Source organism: Stegodyphus dumicola, chromosome X1 (genome assembly GCF_044657685.1).
Source record: "Stegodyphus dumicola isolate Sdum_Otavi_A_Nest chromosome X1, ASM4465768v1".
Classification (NCBI taxonomy): domain Eukaryota; kingdom Metazoa; phylum Arthropoda; class Arachnida; order Araneae; family Eresidae; genus Stegodyphus; species Stegodyphus dumicola.
In genome coordinates, this window is record NC_140780.1 from 49,778,176 (window position 1) to 49,801,286 (window position 23,111).

Sequence of the window (23,111 nt, forward strand, 5' to 3'; positions counted from 1 at the left end):
TGTCAATTCATGTTTTCTTTGCTGTGCTTGGTTGGTTCTTGTATCAGGCTGGCATAAATATCAACATTTAGAAGGAATGGTTTCGGCACAACCTTCGCAGGTAGTTTGTGAGGGTTTGTTTTTGTTAGTAAGACGAAAACAATCACTCCGTAAAGCGATCTATTTTAAAACGAATTGAAAAAGAGAAATTTAATGGAATATTTTTGAAATTTTAAGCATCTGACGGTAAAAAAATAAGGAAAAAAAATACGTGCTGAAATAGGGTATTTTGATAGGTATCGAACTCGTCAGAATGCTAATATTATTACAGAAAATACTGAAGTATTCTAAATTATTCTTTCACTGATCTTATTCTGAAAATGTGCTATTAAAAATATATTTCTATTTTACACTTCAATGAGGCAAACAGAAATTATATTAAATTTTGTAATGATCGAAATTTGTTAAAAAATAGGTATAAATTCACTAGTCATTCACACAATTCCACTTCAGCTGGGTTCAGCTGCATGAAAAATGAATAATTCTCATTTAGATTGCAAAACTCCAATTAAAAATTAATTCTTATAAGGCATAGATACTTAAAAGAAGTGTAAAGAGAGATACTCCTAAACAACGCTTACGCAGAACGTCCAGTCTATTAGCTACATCACAAATAGCCAATAATCATTAAGTTAATAGAAAGCCAGGAAATTAAGCAATGTTACATAACTTAGAAGTTTTTAGGATATTTTTTTAATTTTGAATATGAACATAGTAAAAGAACCTCGAAATGAAAATGTAAGTTGGGATGCATTTTCCTTTTATATTTTAATTATTGTTACTTTCTTTTCTTTTTCTTTTTTTTTTTCTTTCTTTCTTTCTGTAAAACTGCTATTCAAAATTTTCTAAAGTTGAGTAGTTTGATGCTTTAGGAAGACGTTAAGACGTTTAATGCTTTAACGTGGAATTTTTTTGGCACTTTTCTAAAGAATTTCACTTCTTTGTGGCAGGAAATAGTTGTTAGAATCTAATGAATCCTACGAACAATTTTGTAAAACTGAATCAAATTTATTCTAGAAAGGATAATTGAAGATTAAAAATTTTTAAGTATTCGAGAGAAAATTAACTTTCCTCCAAGGGTTTAAAAAAAATATTTTTAAAAATTTTTAAAAAGTAATTAATTACAAAATTTTCCCGTGATTTAAATTAGTATATTTGAGGGAAAAGCAAGGCTATATATTTAGTGTCACGCAACATAAATCACCCATAGGTTTACTAGGTTAAAAATATACATATTTATGAATAAAAAACTTCAACATTGCTCTGGATATGATTTAATTGATCAGTTTGGCACTCAGTTGCATAATTTATAGTTTATAAATTGAAATTATATATTTTTTAAAAAAGTCACAATTCTATGCATTCCTTTTATTACTCAACTTGTTAAAACAAAGATTGTTCCTTATGGACAAAGTACTCAACTAAGAAGAAAATCTATTTGGTTATCTTATACTGCTATATATCGAGAATTATTCGTTTTGTAACTGGTCATCTGTGGAAAATTAAAATAGCGTTTGAGTATTTATGTTATTCTAAATCGTCTACATGGCTAACGAAGTGCAATCGAAGAGTGTTCTGTTCCTTAGGGCAAATCAGCTTAAGAGATGGGAAGATTCAGAGACAAATCGTGTATCACCTACAGTACATAAGAAGAGCAAAGCAAAATTTAGTGACAGATATGTTTTTTTAGCTTCATGTGCTACAAGTGACTATGAAGAACTAGAACGCTTATTAAGCCAAGGTACTGATATCAACACCCAAACTTTTGATGGGATAACAGCTTTACATAAGGTAAGCATCTAACATTATTAATTTTTGGCACATATTAATGTTTATATACTTGCTTAGTAAAGACGATAGCAGAATTCTGTTCAGATCTAATATTTGCGGCTGGTGTTTGTTAATATTCAAGTTCAACTTAAATTTGGTTTAACTTTAGCATCTCTTTTGTATAGGTGATGTTTAATATTTATTTCCTTTTTACAGTTATAAAGTGTATTTCAGTGTTTCATATTTTAATTGCTTCAGTTGTTTGAAGCAGACTACGGGGAGTATTCTATTCTATTTATTAGGTACTATTCAGATGCACATCAATTATAAAGGGACAGTTCTAGATCTCCTTTTCTACTGTTCCAGTTGAGGAAATTTAACTTACATTTTTCATGTTCGAAAGTGCAACTTAGAATATATATTCAATCGACATACAGCACTGCTCTAACATAAATGTTTGACACAAAATCGAATTCTTTAAGTAACATTCCGGTATTTTTCCATGTTTCGATTCTACGATTATATAAAAAATCCTCGTTGTGTAAAAATCGCAAGACTAGCTTTTAGAATATCTACCTATCAAAATTTTAGCTTCTGAATTTTAGTTGAATTTGGTATACATTTATTAATATCTCTTTTTTTTTATTAAACTTACTTGATTCCTTCTTTCTCTTCTAGAAATTTAGGTTCAAACCAAATAAAATTTGGAGATATTTTCAGATTTATTTATAAAATTTGCACTTTTTGGTAATTTTTATAGATTTTTCGAAACATTTTTTAATCATAACCTATAAAATTTATACCATCACCTAAAAGTAGTTCTAGTCACACGCGCAGAAATTAGAGTTTTTATCCGAAATTTCCCTAGATATACATGAATGTATATATTAGAGTGCTTTGGAATTTTGGCATATTTGTCATAAGCGATATTAACACCAAATGTGGACGCACCTTTATCAAATTTTTTTAAAAGAATGAGTGAAGAACCTTTTTCCGTTTGTGCACAACGAAAGGGAATGGAAAAAGGTTACCATAAATTAAGAATTTCACTAAGTGAATTATTCTCAGCACAATGTAAAAAAGGCGCCAAGATAAATTTTTAAATTTCTCACGAAATTTTACAAAATTTAATATTTAGGCATAATGTGCGCCTTAGAATCGAAATATGAAAAAAAAAATGGTATGTCATTTCAGAAAAAGTCCGATTTTGTGTAAAATACCTATGTCAGAGCAATGCTATATATAAATCTAATTTATAACTTAAGTCCAGACATGAAAAACGTAAATTAAATTTCGCCAATAGGCTTAGTAGAACGGGAGATATAGAACTCCCCCCCTTTTTACCCCAAAGGGGCAATTTGTCCAGAAGGGCTCTTAATTTCGTTTTGGCATTTTACGTTTTCCAATCTAAAACGGCGTTTCACTTTTCAAATAGTTGCCACCAAATATTACAGCCCTGCGTTATATTTAGAGAAATTAAATAATGAAGAATCAGCATGCATGTCAGTATGTTTCTCACGTTGTGAAAAAACAACGGCGCCTAGAGAGATCAAATTTTGAATAACGTAATCCTCCACTCGAATATGGGCATCTGAAAGCCCAAATATGGAATTTTTTATTATTTTGTAAAAGTTTTTGATTAACAAGCTTAACAATTTCAACGAATTTTTGATTAACAAGCTTAACAATTTCAATGTGAGGGATGGCAACACTATACAAAAAAAATTTATCTCCGGAGAGCTGGATTGAGTATCGGAAACTCTAAAGATATGCTCTTTTTAAATATTTTGTGATATTGTTGTTGAATTTTATGGTTTAAGGGCGAACAACATAATATTTAATAAATAAAGGTAACACACAAAACGTTAAAAGTCCCTTTGGGCGTATTTAATATAAAATCCGAAAGTCTTCAGATTTTTTTTTTTATTTAAAAAATTTTCTTTTTGGCAGAGTGTAGTTGTCTTAAGAATAAGCTTCTCATGTTCTAATCCAGTGTTAGGCTGTCCTATGCAAGTATCATTTTGGATACTCCAATATAACTTTGATACTTTAAATATACTTTGGATACTTTAAATATAACTTGAGTATTATAAATGAATACTCAAGTTAATTTGAGGCAATAAATCGAATTTTCTGAACTTTGAATGTTTAGAAAAAGTGTATTTGATAGATTATTGTAATATACTTTCAGCTTCTGTTGCAGTCCATACATAGCGAATTAAAAATTACTCACAGCTGAAAAAACACATAGAAGTGCTGAGCTGTAATAAATTATTTTAAGCAAATTACGATGCGATCATGTCATTGTTCACATCTTTTTCATATGTAAATAGAGGTGTAAAAGTTATTTCCTTATACTACTGGGTTATATTATTTACTAAGGCAAAGCATTAAATGTGTATCTGCTTGAGATATAATGCCCTTGTGGAAACCTTTCTGTATGTCTGTTAATTGATTTTTACAAACCTAAAAAGGCTGTCTGCTTTAGACCTTTGGCAGTGGCGTAACTAGAACTCTTGGGTCCCTATGCAAAAAATATTCCTGGGCCCCTTTCCCAATAAATTTAATGTGCTTAAAAATAAAAAATTAAAAATTTAAAAAAAAAAAACGCGAAAAGTTTAAAAAAAATCAAGGATTTCAGGAGCCAATGTTTTCATGATAATTTTTATCACATCTGGATTAATTGTTAAAAAATAAAAAGACGTTCTTAGGGAACCACTTGAAAGGTACGTAACATGAAGAAAGAATAAAAAGGAAAATAATTTCCCTTGACCAACTGGTGAAATGAAAATTTGCTTTAGTCTGGGTATTTGACGTCAGATGATTTTAATTCAGTTACTTAAGATTTTTTGTGTAAGTGCGAGAGACAGATTTTTCTCTCCTTTCACTGACATGCATTCTGATAATAAATGAATAAGTCTATAAAAAAAGGAACATGCCGACGTATAGCATTAAGAAAAGGAAGAAAGCCTAGATTTGCGGAGAATTTTATATAAAATCCAAGAAGTTTTTACATACTAATGTTTTAAATTTTTATATAAAATCTGCGCCTAAGTTTTTTCGCTTAAGTTAGCAAACTTATAAATAATTAGTTATATTATAAACTGGCAGACAAGATAATTGATAAACGTGCAGAAAAGCTATTACATTAATGTATAGTACTCTGTGATTTACTCAGCTTACGAACATGATTTATGAAATAATATACAAGTAATAAATAAGAACTTTTATAATGTAAATGATACATTTGTTAAATATAAAACATATTTATCATAAACTTCATAAAGAAAACTATTTGAACATACACATTTTGTAGAAAATATGTGAAGTTTTTCCGTCTTTTTAAAAGAACCTTTTGGTACACTAAACTACTTGAGTACATGATTTTTATAAAAAATATGAATGCTAAAGTTTTTCACTGTTTCCTTTTAATTTTCCTCAGTCCGTACATCTCTAATTTTTTCTCAGTTCATCTCTAATTTTTTCCTCCCTCAATAAGTGTAATGATAACATTGGTGGCCAAAATTCATCATAAAGAAAAGAAGAAAAAAAAAAAAAAAAAAAAAACCTTTTTTTAAAATTTGCGTGTCCTAACCTTCACTTCCGCAAGATTACTCATCAATACTTGGACGTCCATTTTCTCAGCCATCTTAGCTTCAACACTCAATAGTCAAAGGTTTGACAACCAATCTTGTGTCATATTGTTTCTTAAATATGTTTTTATTAGTTTCAGTATTGAAAATGACCTCTCACTCGTGGCTGGGGTTACAGATAATGATAAATACAATATAAGTGAATTGCACACTCCCGAATAACTGCTTGTCATGTTTTAATATTTTACCATTGCTAATTTAGCTATATCCTTCTTAAAGGATTTCAAATTTTAGATTTCTGTTCTGAAAGTATTTATAAATAATAAAAGTTGTGCTTCCAGTGCAAGTCTTCTTTATATGTTTTCTGTATTTTTAAAACATTATTAATAATTTCCTTATTTGTTAACAATGACAATGATTTAGGTTCTTTATTTCTCTTTTATTTTTCAAATTTAGTTTCTATGTCCCATTTATTTGCAATAAACTCAGCTTCTTTCATAATGTCTTCAAATTTGTTTCTCATATCTTGCATATTAATAAAAACGCTTTTTAGATGTTAATGAGCTCCATTCAAGTCGATTGATTTTTCGATTGTCGAGCCGATTGATGGGTTGATTGATCCTGCACTATAGCGCAGGACGTGTTTAAAAAATTTTGTTTTTAATTTTGGCCTGTTATGATGTTTCTTAATGTATGGAAACATAGATTATATTTCTATTTCATATTTATCATAAAAATGTTTAATGTTAATATAAGAATACGTTATTAATATTAGTAGACATTTGCATTGTTAATGGTGATAATTTTGGATTTTTCAGATAAATGGATTAAAAGTTTAGCTGAATTGAATTTTTAGCAAGTTTTAAATTATAAGAATTTAGTTTATGATTAATTTAGATATTACAAATCTTTATAATGAAGAATTATATTTGAGATCCCTTTGAAATTTAATTTTAAAGAAAAACATCTGTTTGTTCTCGCCATAGACTAGAGAAATGGCATTAGAATAAGAGCAAGTTTACTAACATATACTAACATATATTTGAAGATGAGTACTCACACTCTGTCGCATGGATTCTAAAAGTAGTACACATAAATACTTGTTTAAGAAACAAGTATAAAGTTTCTTCATAATTCGTAAAAATAAAATTGTATGAAACAAGTTTTGCGTAGTTCGTAGAGAAATGCGCAAAACTTCATTTAATGAAAATAGGTTTGTTGTACCCCAGGCGATCAGAAAGCAAAAATCAGTTAGGAAAAGCTGATATATTTTAGGAGCATTAATATTTATGATTATTGTTATCTGTTTTATTTGCGTCTTAGAAAGCTATTTATGTCTCAGAAATTAATGACCTCAGATTTCCAGTCTTTACATTGCTTATAAATTAAGCAGTATCAATTTTTTATCTTAATCATTAATTTATTAATGACAAAAATATAAAAAATAAATATAATGTTTGGGAACATATATTAATGAAAGCTATTTATGTCTTAGATAAGTTATGCACTGATGCTGAAATGAAAGAAAATAATGTACAAAGGGATTTTATGAGTGAAAAATCGCATCATTTACTACTAAAACGTGTTAATTAAATTTTTTAATTTGCAAAAATTATTGATATATTGCAGTAACGGTGGAGCATTCTTTTCTGAAATATTCCATTAGTTTGTGTAGTAAAAATAGCAATGTAATTCGCGTTCTTTCAGATGTTGAAATGCAACTTAAAACTATTAAAGCAACGCTGCCATCGATATGTTTAATATTTTCAGTAATTAATTTATCGAAATTTACGAAGTAGTATATACTTTTAGTTGTGTGATGCCATTTTATTATCATTATTATACTATTATTGATGATTTCACGTACTGAATGCTGTGGAAAGTAAATTAAAAGGAAAAGTAAAGTAAATTGTAAAATTTCATTTCAAATAGCGATTAGAAGTACTTATTTGTGGCAACAATTTGAAAAGTGACATGCCGTTTATAGCGAACTAATGAAATACATGTTATATTAAATTCTAAGAATCATTCACATTAATAAATTCAATTTCAAATTGAATATTAGGACTGATTTTTGGACTTGCGTTTAATGGAAAAGCTAGTAAGAAATTCAATATATGAACAAAATTAAATGCTACCGGAATGACATATTATGAAAATTACGAACTGCAAATAATATACCAGGATTTCTCTTAACTTGCAAAGTTCATTCCAAAGTACCAGAATCCTGCCTAGTTACTTCTTTGATTTATACTTAGAAAATATGTCTACTGATTATTCGATCCTAATGAGAATTATACAGAAACAAATTAATATATAAAATAAGTACTTTATAATAAATAGTTACAATTAATTTCCACTTCCGCCGCTTTTTGATTTGAGACTGCAAAAGAGAAAACCTTTCCTTTAGGGGGTCGCCTTTAATAATTTTCAGGTTTGGGACTAAGGAATACAAAGGAACTTTTCCTATTTTCCGCTCACTGCTATCCCTAAACTGGGGTAGGTCATGAAGTTATTTCATAGTCGAATGCTGGAATTTTAACTTTTGTAAACACTTGAATTTAGCTGTTTCAGGTGCTTCCAAGGGCCTCCTATCTACGTCATACAGAGAATTGCGTCACTGCACCATATAGGTAGGGGACCCTTAAAAGTTTAAAAGAAAACGAATTCTATTATCTACATATACTTAAAGATTCTAAAGTTAAAAGTAAATTGGAGTCAAATCAAGGCTATTCCTCAACTATATTAACAATCGTGTAAAAGGGGTTTAACACAAAATCAAAACATATCAGAATTAAAATAAGAATTTATAGTAGTATAAATTCTAAAAATAAAAATGAAAAGCAAAAAGGGAAAAATGCAAAATAAAAAATATAAAAATAATAATTAATCTTCTTTTATTGAAATTATAATTCCGAATCCATCAAGGGAAAATGAATTAAAGCTTCTATACATATATGTAATGGAAACCGTCTTTTAAGTTAAAACATGTAAATGTAGTTCAGCAGGACATTTAAGGGCCCTCTAAGCCAGTGATGTGCAAACGTTTTTCGACTGCGACCCCTTTTGTAGAGAGAAAATTTTTCGCGACCCCTAGAGATAAATGTTCACAAATACGATGTATATTTCGCGCATTCTTTCGTTTCATCGAATAAAAACATCATCATATCTGATTCATATTAATTTTATTTATAATTTTAAGAAAATACTTTTTGTATAACACAAAAATCAGTAAATTGCCCTTTAATGAGATGTATGTGGCTGCAAGTTTCTAATTATCTTATCGATGTTTGGATGTATGTTGCTAATTGCGATTCGCATATCATCTTCAGGGTTTAAACGCGAGTGGTATTTAGTTTTTATTGAAACTAGTTTGCTAAATCCAGTTTCACATAAATACGTTGATGCAAGTTGTATCTGATGGCATTCTTGCATAAAACGGGATATTGTTTTTCCACGGATAGCCAAAATTTTTGGCAAGGCTAAGTCTTAAATTGATTTCGAAGAGTATAATCACTAATTAGATCTATCAATTGCTCTTTCTCCCTAAGTTGAAGAGTTGAACTGCATATGTCAAAGGAAATGGATCACGAATCCAACCAAGATCGTTTTCAGGAAAATCCTCGAATCTTCTCGAAAAATTTTCCTTTAACTTTTCAATGTGACGGAACTGATGTTTTTAAATGTAAATATATCTATATTATTTTCCTCGATAAAATCGTTAAAGCAAGGGAACATGTCGGTGTTGTTTTTATTCAGTTCAGTTTGCCAGAGACTAAGCTTATTCTTAAAAGCTTGAATTTTACTAGCTGAAGTTATGATAGTTGAATTCTCACCCTGAAAGCTCAAATTTAAGTCATTAAGTTTTTCGAAAATATCAACTAAATAGCTCAGCTTCCCTAGCCAAACTTCATTGATATAACTTGCCAATCTATGTTTCTTTTCGATTAAAAATATGTGCACTTAATTTCTCAAATCAAATATCCGTCGTAGTATTTTCCCACGTGAAAGCCATCTGATTTCGGTGCGTAACAGTAATCTCTCATACGTTGAGCCCATCTCATTGCAAAGTATTGAAAAGAGACGGCTGTTGTGGCTGTTGCATTAATGTAGTTAATTGAACTAACAGCGTCTTGTAATATGTTGTGCAACTCTTCATCCATATCTTTTGCATTAAGCCGATGAATCATACAGTGATTAAATACCATATGAGGCGCCACCTTCTGAATTAAGCCTCTGAGCTTCTGAATTCAAACCTGTTAATGCTGCAGCACCATCAGTACAAACCGCAACACAGTTTGCCCAGGTAAGGGACTTTGTTACAAAATATTCATTTATTACTTCGAATATTTTTTCTCCAGTTGTTTTGCCTTTCAAACTTTTGCAATATAAAAACGTTTCTGTTATATCTTCATTAAAAATAAACCTAACGTAAATAATTAGTTGTGACATTTTAGTAATATCGGTATTCTCGTCCAGTTGTAAAGCAAATACAGATGAATTTTGTATGCGTTTTATGACTTCTGACTCGATATTTCGTGTCAGAAGAAATCTGCCGAGACACGGTATCTCTTGATAATGGTATTGATTTTAGTTCATTTCCATAGTTATCGCCATGCATAATTGATGTCATCTTAGTTGCTGCAGGAAGGATAAGGGATTCTCCAATTGTAAGGGATTTCATTGTTTTTCCTATTAGATAAGAAACTTCTAAAGAAGCTCGTAATGCTTTCTGATGTATTGTAAATTTCTTTAAATGTGCACTTTGAATTTTCAGATTTTTAGCTCGTCTTTGAAAAAAAATCAGCATGTTTATTTTGAAGTTCTTTATGTTTATTTTCCAGGTGCCTTTTTAATTTAGCTGGTTTCATGCTCTCATTTGCTAATTTTTCGTTGCAAATGACACAGATCGGGCGTTCTTCATCATCAACAACACAAAATGTAAAACCATACTTAATAAATTCCTCATTGTATTTTCTTATTTTTTTAGATCGGGCACTTAGTTCAGTATTTTGCGACTCCTCATCAGTATTTGTTCATTTGTTAGCTGAAGATGTACCTGGTGTACGTATTACCCATTTATCCATTATGAAGATAGGGATTAAATTATTTGAACTAAAACAAATAATATATAAAATTTTATCATTTTTTTCGAGAAATTCAATTAAGAGAGATTTTTCTCTAATGATAGTACATACCTGATAACAAAGAGTAGCAGAGCCCGATAAAAATATAAAAAATCATAATTACACAACGTCACATGATAAAACTCGAGGATAAACTAAAACAATTGCAGGCCAACTGCTACATGCTACAACTTCATATGAACACTTCACGTCTTCACTCTGACTGTCAGATACACCGCGTACCTCGCCATCTGATTGGCTGATCACGGAAGCGAATATTTCCCCTTTCCCTGCGGTTAACGTCTAGTCAAATAGGCGCTTTTTAGTAAAACTGGCGAATTACCGCGAAGAGGGCTCTATCTACCGGAGTGAAAAACTTGCGTTTCACACTTTACATACATTACGCATTACGGTCAAAGAAAGAGCGGACAGCATGAAATTGCAATTAATCAATGAGTGACGGCGCTTCACTCTTTATATGTACACTGTATGGTATGCAGCATGCAGGCATAATGCATTTCATAAAAATTTGGCGACCCCCAAAAACTTCTGGCGACCCCTAGTTTGCGCACCACTGCTCTAAGCCTTCGGGCCCCTATGCGACGGCATTCCTTGCATACCCTTATTTACGCCACTGACCTTTGGCTACTATTAGAATACGTATGCCCCACAAAGTTAACGAAACTTGTCAAAAGATTAAGAGCGATGCAATTGCCATATTTCTTAGAGAAAGTGACTTGTATTCTTATTACGCATGAGAAAAACTAAGAAAACCCTAGTTAGTTTGCTTATTCACCCAGAAATTAAACCTCGAACTACTACTGCTTAGCACTTTTATCTATTTGACCACTGGTGCATATGGCTTTTTGTAAGAATCTAGTTGATATTCATGTTACGCATGGTGCGTACTGCATAAATTATATGCGGTCAGCACAGTGAACGTTTGAAATTCAACTCCGGGAAATATAATATCATATCTACTTAGCTACTGGAAGACTTATCCTATTAAAATTTTGCTTTTAAACTCAATTTTAAACTTGTTATAGACGCACATATTGTATCATTTCGTTCGGATGAAAAACAATGGCCGGTGCTAGGATTTTTTTTGCCTCTGGGTGCGATTTCTGCGGCCTCTGAATTCTGAAGTCCAGTGCCTCCCGAAATTGAAAAAAAATTTTGCTGTCTCTAAATACTACCGCTCGGTAAGGTAGCTGTGGCGCTTGAGCAGATGGAAACCCATTTAAATTGACCTTTTCACACGTAGAAAGTAACATATTATTTTCAAATTTTTTAAAATTATTTTTGATAACCTTAATTAGTACTATAGACACTCAGCAAATCATTAAAATTTATTATTTTTTATGGATATACAGGAATATCACAAATTCTGAGATCTCCATGACATTTATGTCAATTCATTACTACAGCATTGCTCTAAATATGATTTATTAATCAGTTTATAATTATAATTTGTAAATTGAAATTCCATTTTTTTTAAACTCACCAATTCTATGCATTTCTTTTATTACTCAACTTTTTAAAACAAAGATATTTCCCTAGCGACAAAGTACTCAACTAAAAAGCCAAGCTATCTGGTTATCGGAATTGTGTTATACCGTAGTGGGAATCAGCCGTAGAGTAAGTGAAGTACTTGGTCATCTATGAAAACTTAAACTTGTGTTTGAGTGTTTATGTTGTTCACAAATCGTCTATATGCCTATCGAAACGCGATCGAATAGTGCTCTGTTCCGTAGAGCAGAGCAGTTGAAGCGGTGGGAAGATTCAGAAACAAATCGTGTATCACCTACTGTACCTAAGGATAAGAAAAGTAAAATAAAATTTAGCGATGGATGTGTTTTTCTAGCTGCATGTGCTGCAAGTGACACGGAAGAAGTTGAACGCTTATTACGCCAAGGTACTGATATCAACACTGCAAATGTTGACGGTTTAACAGCTTTACATCAGGCAAGTATATTACTCTCTTTATATGCGGTACACATGTTAATGTTTATATACTGGCTTAGTAATGGTGAAGGCAGTTGCCGAATTGTGTTCAAATCTCCTAATTGTAGGTATTCGTTATTATTCAGGTTTTACTTAAAAGTTCATTAGACTGGATTAATCTTTAGTTTCTTTTTTATTTGGGTGATGCTTAATATTTATTTCCTTTTTATAGTTATGCATTGCATTGTAGTGTTTCATGTTTTAAATATTTTAATCATTTAAAGCAGGGAACTGTTGCTCTTCTGTTTATTAGTTCAGATTCAGATGCATATATATATTATAAAAAAGTCTGCATACAAGTATTTATACATAAAAAGTATGTATGTCTTTGTAATATGTTTGTTATGTTGAAATCCAGTTTTTGGCTGTACCTATGGAGGTATCATATTTGACCTATCGAAATTTTGATAGTTACTCTATACATTATGCAGAAAGTAAAATTGCATACTTAGTTTGAAAGGCAATGATTCGGAATTTTGTCAGAATTAAATTTTAGTTTCCATTAAAATATTTGCTGTTTTGTTAAGATAATTTTGAAATAATAAACTTTACAATAAAAAAAAAAAAAAACTGCGTTTGATAAGTTCTTGTAATGTACTTCTGTTGTAGTTCTTGGATAGCAAATTTAAAGTTATTCATAGCTGAACCCTTGCATGCTTCACCATAATCAAATAAATCAAACTAATCTTATGACAGTTATGTTATATTGTGGCAAAATGTTCAGTGGCTGTCTGCTTTAGAAGAAATGCTCTTGTCAAAACCTTTCTCTGTGCTTGTTAATTGAGTTTGCAAAACACATTAAGTCTGTCTGTTTTAACCATATGGCTGTGGGATGCATATATCCAGAAAAGTTAGCAAAGCTGGTGGTCAGAGGATTAAGAGGGATGCCATTGGTGTAGCTCTTAGAAAAAGTGACTTGTATTCGCATTACACTTAGGAAAAACTCAGATTTCATCCCCCCCCAGGGAAGTGTGCTCATTCGCCTAGAAACTGATCTTCAGCCTTAGTAGTGTTATTTATTTGGGCCACTGGTGCATATGCCTTTCTGTAGGAAACTAGCTCATAATTATGTTATATATTATCAGTATTGCATGAATCATATGTGGTGAGCCCAGTGAACTTTTGAAATTAAATTTTTGGGTATTTAATAATATTTTGCAGTTGCAGCTATTCAGTCTCTAGTGGTCTTACCCTATTAAAGTATTGTATCTAAAGGCAGTTTTAAACATATGTTTTGTTGCTGTTTAAATAATCTAATCTAAGGAGCAGATCTTTAAATCCTGTCTGGTCTATAATCTCTATACCAGTAATAGCAATAGTTAACTAAGATAAAGGCAACTTTACATGGGCATAAAATATAGAAATTTTCTATTTTACTGTTGGATGTGCTTCTTCATATGTATGAATCATGCTTATTTGTATTATTTGTTTCTGAATCATTAACTGCTCTCCTGCTATAAAAGATAACTTCACAAGTATTAGCCAGTAACAGAGAAAATTGATGATATATTAAAGACGCAGGATATCCTGACATCTGACAAAATGAAATCAGAAGTCAAAACATTAAAAATGAAAGTACTATTCAAAATCTGTAGAATTTGATTGTTGTTAATTTGCATTTTTAATAGTTTTAAACCTATCAGTTTTAACTGCAGCATCATATCCAGTTTCTTGTCAGTTCTAGATAATCAAACAAATGATTATCAGTCCTAATCCCATTAGGTTTTTCAATTCTTAAACTTGTTTCCACAGACTTTGAATATGCCACTTTTGCATATATTGAATTTTGTAAATTTCTGGGTGCATTTCTTAATAAAAGTATATGTAAAGCCATAATTGTATAATTCATGTCCACACAACAGAAACTGACATAACCAATATTAATTTATCTGCTGCAACTCGATCAGACGTACATAACATTCATTAAATAAGTGAGTAAATAAAGTATGTACAACACAAAGTCTGAGATCCTGATGGCTATTATCTGGAATAATCTAATGTCTGTACCACCAATAAATAATTAAATAAAATTATGTATTCCTGATTGACAAAATCTGAGAATGGTTAATCTAATACTCTGTAAGATGAAAATGCAACTTTTCTTCTAACTGAGATTCCTGCATATTACTTTCTAATACCTGCTGGCTAGAGATTGATATCGTGGTCAGTGACAATACATTGATTCATGTTGGCCATTATCAAACCAGCATTTTTCTATCTGACCTAAATGATAAGTGAAGTCCAAATGTTGCCATATCTACATGCCATGTTACTGAATTTAAACAAATTATCTCAAAATTCGGGAATTTCTGAAATCTGGAGTCATTGAAGTCCCGAACATTTTGGTTCTCAGACTTTATTCTATGTATAATTAATTATTCATAAAGTTATGAGTAAGAGTTAAAAGTCATATCTTTCATATTTAATAATTCAGATCTCCATATCAAACATTTTCTTTCTATGCAGATTAACTTCTAAAATAAAATTCAGTACAAAGTCAGAAATTAGTATGTCCAATATCTAGAGTTATGTAATATCTGGATCTCTAGACCACCAGCCAAAATATATACTGTATATTCTGGTATGTAACGGACACTTCTAATACAAAAAGTAAAACTAAAATTTATGGATCGATGTTATAAGCCGTATATAAAAATGATAGATTTGAAAATAAGAAAAAGATGAGGATACAAAAATTAGATTTCTACATATACCTAAGTGCTGTTTATTTAAAAGAAGTAGCATACTTATGAACTTGAAAATTTTTATTATTTGATAACATGAAAAGTTTACGATATTCGTCTTTTGTTGTATCCTTAGGCATATTACTTCCCCATTACTATTTCTCTGATCCATAAATCATCTTGACTGTTAGATATACTACATTTTTAGTGACTTTTTGTTTATGTTGGTATTAATTTTGTTCCATGCTTTTATTATCCACTCGCATACTATTTCTAGACGGCTTGATTCATTTGACCTCCTTTTGTAAATGTTTTTTCAACCTTCTAACATCTTCCACTATCGTTTTAAATATTCTTTGAATGGTTTGTTGACATACAAGTCTAAAGACTGAACTAATGGTATTAATTTGCCTGGAGTAACTGCCATATCTGTATTACACTCTTTCAATACTTTGTGTTAAGCTTTAGATGGGATCTGAACATGTCTTACTAAGTGGCTACTAAGTAAACCTTCATTTACACTCCAGTCAAGTAATTTTTTTTTCTCCTTTCTTTCCAAATTGTACAGAAACTTCAAATTAATCATACCACATTCAGCCATTTTACTGTCTAAACCAAAAAACAAGCAATATACTTCCTAACCAACACACACCACAAGCCCTTGCGAATTTACCGCAATCATGCATCCGATTACGTCATAATAGGGTTTCCATAACATTCAACTACTCAGGCTACCATAAATGAAACAACTTCACAATAGTACAAGGGGTACCCTTCTCTTTACTCTAACCCACTCATGTATGGATCTTTCACCAACACCAAACATCCTTGCTGCAGCATCATATCCAGTTTCTTTCTCAAATTGATTGACTTTACATGTGAAGTGAGCACTGTGTTTGTTTCCTTTGGCAGGAGCCATATTTACTACTGAAAAGAACACTATATCAATTGTAGCAAATGCCTAAAGCCATCAATGTTCACTTTAAAATTATGGCTTCAAATGACTGCAGAAAGAGAAAATATCTGACTGCTAATTTCACAAATTCATTCAGGGTAGAAGTGCATTCTTACCCCTTTTCCTTTACTCTAGAATAACATTCTTGAGCACACCTGCATTGAATGCAGCCTTCCCTCGTTGCAGAATTATTTACTCTTTGAAGCATTTCCTCCACATGCATATTGTTGCCCTTATGTCTTGCCAGTTCAAAGTACTATTGTTCAAAAGCCTGGGAAAAATCTTCGAATGAATGATTTCAAAAGGTTAGCATTGCACATTTATCTTTTGGGTTTTATCATAAAGAAAAGTGTACATGTTATATGAAGTAGCATACCTTATGAACATGTGGAAATACACCTAAAAATAAAAAATGTAGTTTGAAATCATAGGTGCATGTTATATAGCGGAATATATGATCTATCTCCCTTCAAAGTATTGGAATAGATAATTAATACTCAGCAAACGGAATATAGTTTTCCTCTTGACTTGCTGAAATTCCTGCATGTCACTTTTCAACTGCCTGCTGGCTATGGAGCCAAACTTCCTTGATTAACGTTGGTCAGAATTGGTCCTTGAGGGGTTGTGTTGGGGTTAGCAGTTTTTTAGCTGATCTAAAGAACAAGTTAAGCCCCAGTGTTGCCATGTCATCTTAACAGATGATCTAAAATCTAGAATTGCTGAATTTCAGATAATGTACTGCACATTTTATTATGTTAAGTTTAACAAAATAAGTATTTTTATCAAGTCCTGAGCAAAGCTTTCAAAGATATCTGAAATATATTAGTTTGTGCCATAGTTTCATTTAATTGCCATACTTTAGATGTCTACTTGTTTCCACAGAAGTTTCCAGTTTATCGCAGTAGTTGAAATATTATTTACCGGTCCATTTTGCATTTATTATTTCTGTCTTTAGAAAAATCGAAAAGCAGAGGAGGTTATATATATGAAGTTTGTCATGAATAAACGTGCATAAGATCATAATTAAAAATGGTTCTTTTCTGTTAATGAGGTGTTAGTGTCAAACATAAACATTTACTCTAATATCTATAGCTTCATAAAAAGGATGGCTATTTTATTAAATATGGAATAATTGCAAAAGATAAATATCAAAATGCAAAATATATTGTACCAAATTAATTCAGATTACACAGGAGGTATAAATCACACGGCAGCTGTTGATTTTGCATTGCTGAAAACTTTGTTTCTTATGCATTCGATATTACATGAACATGAATGTAGATGTTGGCGAGCAGTGCTGTGCTGAAATTTTATTTTCCCATTTTGCACTGTCCACTACCTCACAATAGTTTGATTCTTTACTCGGAAGAGATCAGCATTTGAACATAAAAGCAGAAGAAAATCTGAGAGTGAAAATTACTAGATTGAGGCATTTCTGCTTATTTGCAGTGAAGTTATTGCACAAATGCCAAGGCCAGCATAAAAACTCCACCACAAAACATCAGTGACAAAAAAATTCGGACATTCCAGGCTTTCTTGTTCACAAAATTTTTTCGCATTGAGGTTCAATTGTCACATTGTCTTTGATGACGCCGTATGATGCTATATAAATAAGCTACTATATAATTCCAACTCAGTGGCTTGTTAGCAGAAAAGAACCATAAATTTCGAAGTTTAAATATTTAAAATGATGCTTTTTCATTTCAGTCTATCTAAAAAAAGGTGGGGGGGGGACACTTTGTGCATCCTACTGTTAAAAATGCAGTGTAATGTAAGTCCATTTAATGCAAAACTTCTGAGTCTACACTTGTAACTGCTGATACTTTTGCTCTTAAGACTAAAAATTGTCGATGTTGTTGATTAAATGTAACCCCCCTACCATAAATGGGGGTGCTCTGATACTCAGTTGCTAAACATTGATAGAGCATTCTTAAAAAAATGACAGTAAAAAATTTTGATACAAATATAAAATGAGAAATAGAGCTTTTGAGATTTTTTTTACCAGATACCAGATTTTTTTTGGTTGCTGACAGCGCACCAAACCTGCATTAGAAACAATTTCGAAAATAAAACAACTCATTTTCAAAAAACGAATATTCCATTTCATAAAAAATTTTTTCATAAGCTTAAGAAATATAAACTAAAGAAATAAAAAAAATATGATATTGAGCAATGATTGCTTACTTCTGGCTTATAGAAAAGAACCTATGTTGTTTGTGAGATAAGCAGATCCATATCTAAGCTGACCGCCATAATTTATTTAGCTTTAGTAAAAGTCCCCAAAATTTTCAGCTTGTAGAGGAAATATACGATATCTCATGTAATTGTTTATGCGGAACATCACTGGATAGAATAAATACTCTTGGGTACAAAGCTACCTTCAAATTGCCTTTTTCCCCGATTCTAAATTAAATATTTATCAGCATACTCCACATTTGACATAAGCTAATGTCACCAGTCATTGAATAATGCCACCTCTGAAGTTTTCAATGTATGCTATTGACAAGCTATTCTGTGGATGTAATGACAAGGTATGCTATCCGGTGGATTATATCTAACAACACATTTCTGTAGCATCTACTTTACTACTCTTATCATGCATATCAACATTTACTTGCTATATTCATCAGAATTTTAAGTGCGGCATACCTTCTGACCATTTTCCTGCTTAGGTTTTCTCATTCTCTTGTTACTGGTGTTTAACATTTTGCAATTCATCGACTGTGTGTTTCTTATTATGTTTTCATTGGCCATTTTACCACCCGCCAATCTGTATATATAGGTAAAAGAAGTAATGCGTAAAAATATATTTATGGGTGCCCCATGGCAATAATTGATGGTACATGGATACCAAGTTTGTGCAGTTCTTTGACTTGTTGTTTTGGCTTTGTGTAGCTACAGAAATCCAAAATAACAAGTCAAAGAATTGCAGAAACTCGGTATCCATGTACACATAGATCTATTTTCACTTAAAAAACATCAGAGAATTGCACAAACTAGGCATTGAGTTTTCCCCTTGACTTTGTCCATGTCTACATCGATCTATACTCACTTAAAAAGTCAAAGCAGCAGCCAACTTTTAAATAAAAAAAATTAAATAGCATAAAAAAGGAAATTCATCAGCCATTTTACTGTGTAAACCACAAAATAACAATGTTTTTCTTATCCAAAATCCGACACACACTTTCCAAATCTTTTCCTGCCATTCAAACTGACTGCAATCATGCAACCAATTGCATCATAATAGGGTTTCCATAACATTCAACTACTCGGGTTACCATAAATGAAACAGCAATTTGGCGATAAATGAAACAACAACTTAGCGATAATGGAAGGGGCACCCTGAAATCTACTCTAACTGAGGTAATATTTTCAGTTCAAAAATTCGATAGGGAGTTTTCAGTGAATAAGCATGAATTAGGGTCCCCAAAACACATTTTTATTATTTTTGGAATGATATCTGTCTGATGTGTGTCATGTTTTTTTGTTCATGGTAATTCTCATATCAAACTTCTGAAAATTTCTACGTTCTGTGTTTAAGCTTTTAAATTCATATGAAGAGTTGACTATATTTTGGATATAATTGAGCAACTGAATGTCGTGCTTTACAAGAAGCCTGTAACGGTCTTTAATGGGCTACCGGAAACAGTGCATTGCTTGAAGCTGTTACAGTTTTAATGGAAAACTATATTTAAATATAATCCAATGCTTTTAATTTTGGTATTTATGACTTTTATATAGATGAAAACAACATATTAGATTTTGGCTAACATGGATAAACCAGAAGTGATACAGGCTTTGAATAGATTTTCCTAAAATATATATTAGAAGATGCTCAAAAACTTCTCAGATTTGGTATTTAAAATAGGTGTTGGATTGAGAACAACATAAAACATTTATAAAGATTAGACATATTCTTGGAATTAGGCCAAATGCAGTAAGAGTTAAGTTCATTAGAAACTTAAGAAATATAAAACTGCCTTTGTTATGAAGCAATTAAATGTATTAGCCTCAATTCTCAGTTTTATGTCTGTTTCACCTCTTACGTTGAAAAAGATTCTGCCACCAAATAATATCACTTTATATAATTTTTAAAGGAATAATATAGTGGATTAAAAAAAAATGTGTAAGAATACTTAACACTCTCTCAGGAATTCTAAAGATACTAGTAAGTCCCTGATTCTCAAAATCAAATAAATGAATGCATGAAACTTGCTTTGGTATGAATTGCTTGGGAATTAGAATGCGAGAATTAAAAAGTAGAGAATAAACACACTTTTAAAAGTTTTATATACATTGTGAGACATGGTGACAAGGTTAAATGATAATAATTAAGTAATAAATAGATAATATTAGATAAAGATTAAACACAAGTGGATCAATTATTTTGTTGTTTTTATTTTACCACTCAAATTTGAGTAAAAATGAGCAGTAAACTTAACAAAATAAACCGATCCATGAAATGAATCAAAAACTTCTCTGTACATTATGTTTTGGTTAACCTTTTAACTGTCATGCCCGAGATACAGCACTGGTGTTCGAAAATGTCACGCCCGAGTATTTCTCGGGGTAATTTTTTTTTGAGTGCATCGTATTGTCATACCCGATTATATATCGGGAAATGTTTATTTCGGCTACATTTGGTTTTTCCAATAAAAAAATTTGACAATTTGTGTACCCAAATCATCAAAATAACTTGACAGTTAAAGGGTTAAAAACATTGTTAGCTAGCTGTTTATGAATATTGATCAACTGAGTGCTTCCATGCCACATACTTTTTTTCTCTTTGCTTTTTCTAATATAAGATGCTGCTTTTAAAAATTTTCTGACTGTTAAGACATTGATCTGATGTAGCGCTCATGTGATGTAGTGTTCATGAAATTTTTCTTTTTGTGTTCTTTATTTTTTTATCCTGCTTTATCTCCAGAAATGATGAATATGTGATTTTTGTCTGGAAAAACCTGATCTGGCCTTTTTTCTGGATTTCTTCTAATTATTTTCCTCTCAGTTCTCTTATTTTGGCCATTCTAAACACAATACCTGCTACTTATGAAATTCACTGGTTAGAAATTTCCAGCAACCAAAGCAAGTACATATTAATCAATAGAAAAATTGTCATCATTAAACTAATCTCTGCTTTTTTTCATATACATAGTTATAAAAGAGAAAGTTACTAGAACTTTGAACTTAATTATTGCTAGTCTAATGTTTTTGTCTTTAAAAGAAGTATGGTCTAACATTTTTGTCATAATAAATTTCATGAAAATGCTAAGAAAATAAAATTTATATTCTAAAATTTAATTTGTTTGAAACTGTCACACATGTGAGGAACTGTTAAGAAGGAAAAAAGATGGCAACAAATGAGTCACATTGAAGATTTGTGTTCATGTCATAAAAATGATTCTAATGCTGGCCATAAAAATTGCAACACCATGAAGCACATACAAAAAATATATTTATTTCACGTAAATAATATGGCATGAAGACAAAATGATTAAATTTGTAAGCATTTTGGGGGTTTACAGGGGTGCGAAGTTAGTAGAAACAGCTGCCGGCCTTTACCCCATTAGGCATGGACTCAAGCTGGGCTTGGATGACAGAAATGGGCAACTCATTTCATGCTGCTTTTGTCTGTGCGCCACACTTCATCAACCATATTAGCTGGAGAGGAATGTGTGGGCCAGTCTCTCAGCAACCCATGACAGATGTTTTCAGTGGGTGACAGATCTGGAGAGCATGCAGGCCAGTAAAGCAATCGAATACCCTGTGTATCGAGGAAGCTCAGAACACACCATGCAACATGTGGTCTTTTTAATATCTTGTTGGAACTTGGCGTTTGGGGGCCTCAAAGTTAGGAACAACCACTGGACATAATTCAAAGTACCATCAATCTGAACTACAGATGTGAGTGTCGTGTACCCAATAGTTGGCCAAACCATCACACTAGATGCAGGGCCGCCATGCTTGCCAACAAGCAGGTGACATGCAGTCTCCTCGGACACTCCAGACACATATATGGCCATCAAAATATTGCATGTATAACTGAGATTCGTTTAAAAAAGTGACAGTGTGCCACTCCAGTACCCAGCTTTGTCATTTGGCACAACAGAGTTGCCATCTTTCTCTTTGCTGCATTATCAAGAGAAGCCGAAGTAATGGTCACCTTGCTGATAGTCCTTGCTACTGCATATGTTGACACACCTTATGAGCTGATAAGGTGACAGTGTGCCACTCCAGTACCCAGCTTTGTCATTTGGCACACCAGAGTCGCCATCTTTCTCTTTGCTGCATTGTCAAGAGAAGCCGAAGGAATGGTCACCTTGCTGCTGATAGTCCTTGCTGCTGCATATGTTGACACACCTTATGAGCTAATACCAGGCATGCTGCAATGATGTCCATTTCCTGACTAATGGTCCGTGATGTGGTCGTACGATTTTGCAGGGCTGACCTCATAATATATCTGTCCTCTTGGGTGTTAGTCATGTGAGGGCATTGAGATCCTGCATGCCGTTCAGGATAACCCTCAGCAATGCATTGATTTCTTATTCACATGAGAGTGATTGGATGTCGACCAGTGCAACTGGCGATATGACAAAACAATAATCTACACTTTTGATAGGCAACGATCCTGCTTCTATCGAATTTCGAAACTTGCTATTAAGCATTTCCTCTTCTTATTCGAGGCATAAAAAACACGATATTCTGAGCAAACTCCAACCTTACAAAGCACTTTCCAAATGAGAAATCCACTGTACAACTTTTCTTTTATGCAGTGCTTCAGATGTCGTTTCTTCCTCCTGCGTTGTCTAAATGTGCTGAAATACTAATCATTTGCATATCCCAACTTCTTCTTTCTTTCATGTGATTTTGACGTTCGTCAGATCATTCCTTCCTGGTGTTGCAATTTTAATGGCCAGCAGTGTATATGACAGAAAACTAT

General features: G+C 31.9%; 1 protein-coding gene across 4 annotated transcripts in view; it reads left to right on the top strand.

The window, feature by feature from the left end:
- The first annotated feature begins 12,112 nt into the window (after positions 1 to 12,112).
- LOC118195112 (protein phosphatase 1 regulatory subunit 12B-like) overlaps positions 12,113 to 23,111 on the top strand; it is a 234,081-nt gene continuing 223,082 nt past the window's right edge. For 2 of the 4 annotated variants that reach the window (XM_085807799.1, XM_085807801.1), the window contains exon 1: positions 12,113 to 12,493. In XM_085807799.1, the coding sequence (XP_085663925.1) occupies positions 12,242 to 12,493 (252 nt within the window). In that variant the 5' untranslated portion in view covers positions 12,113 to 12,241. The remainder of the gene's footprint in view (positions 12,494 to 23,111) is intronic. The other 2 variants (XM_085807800.1, XM_085807802.1) reach the window with 1 other exon arrangement.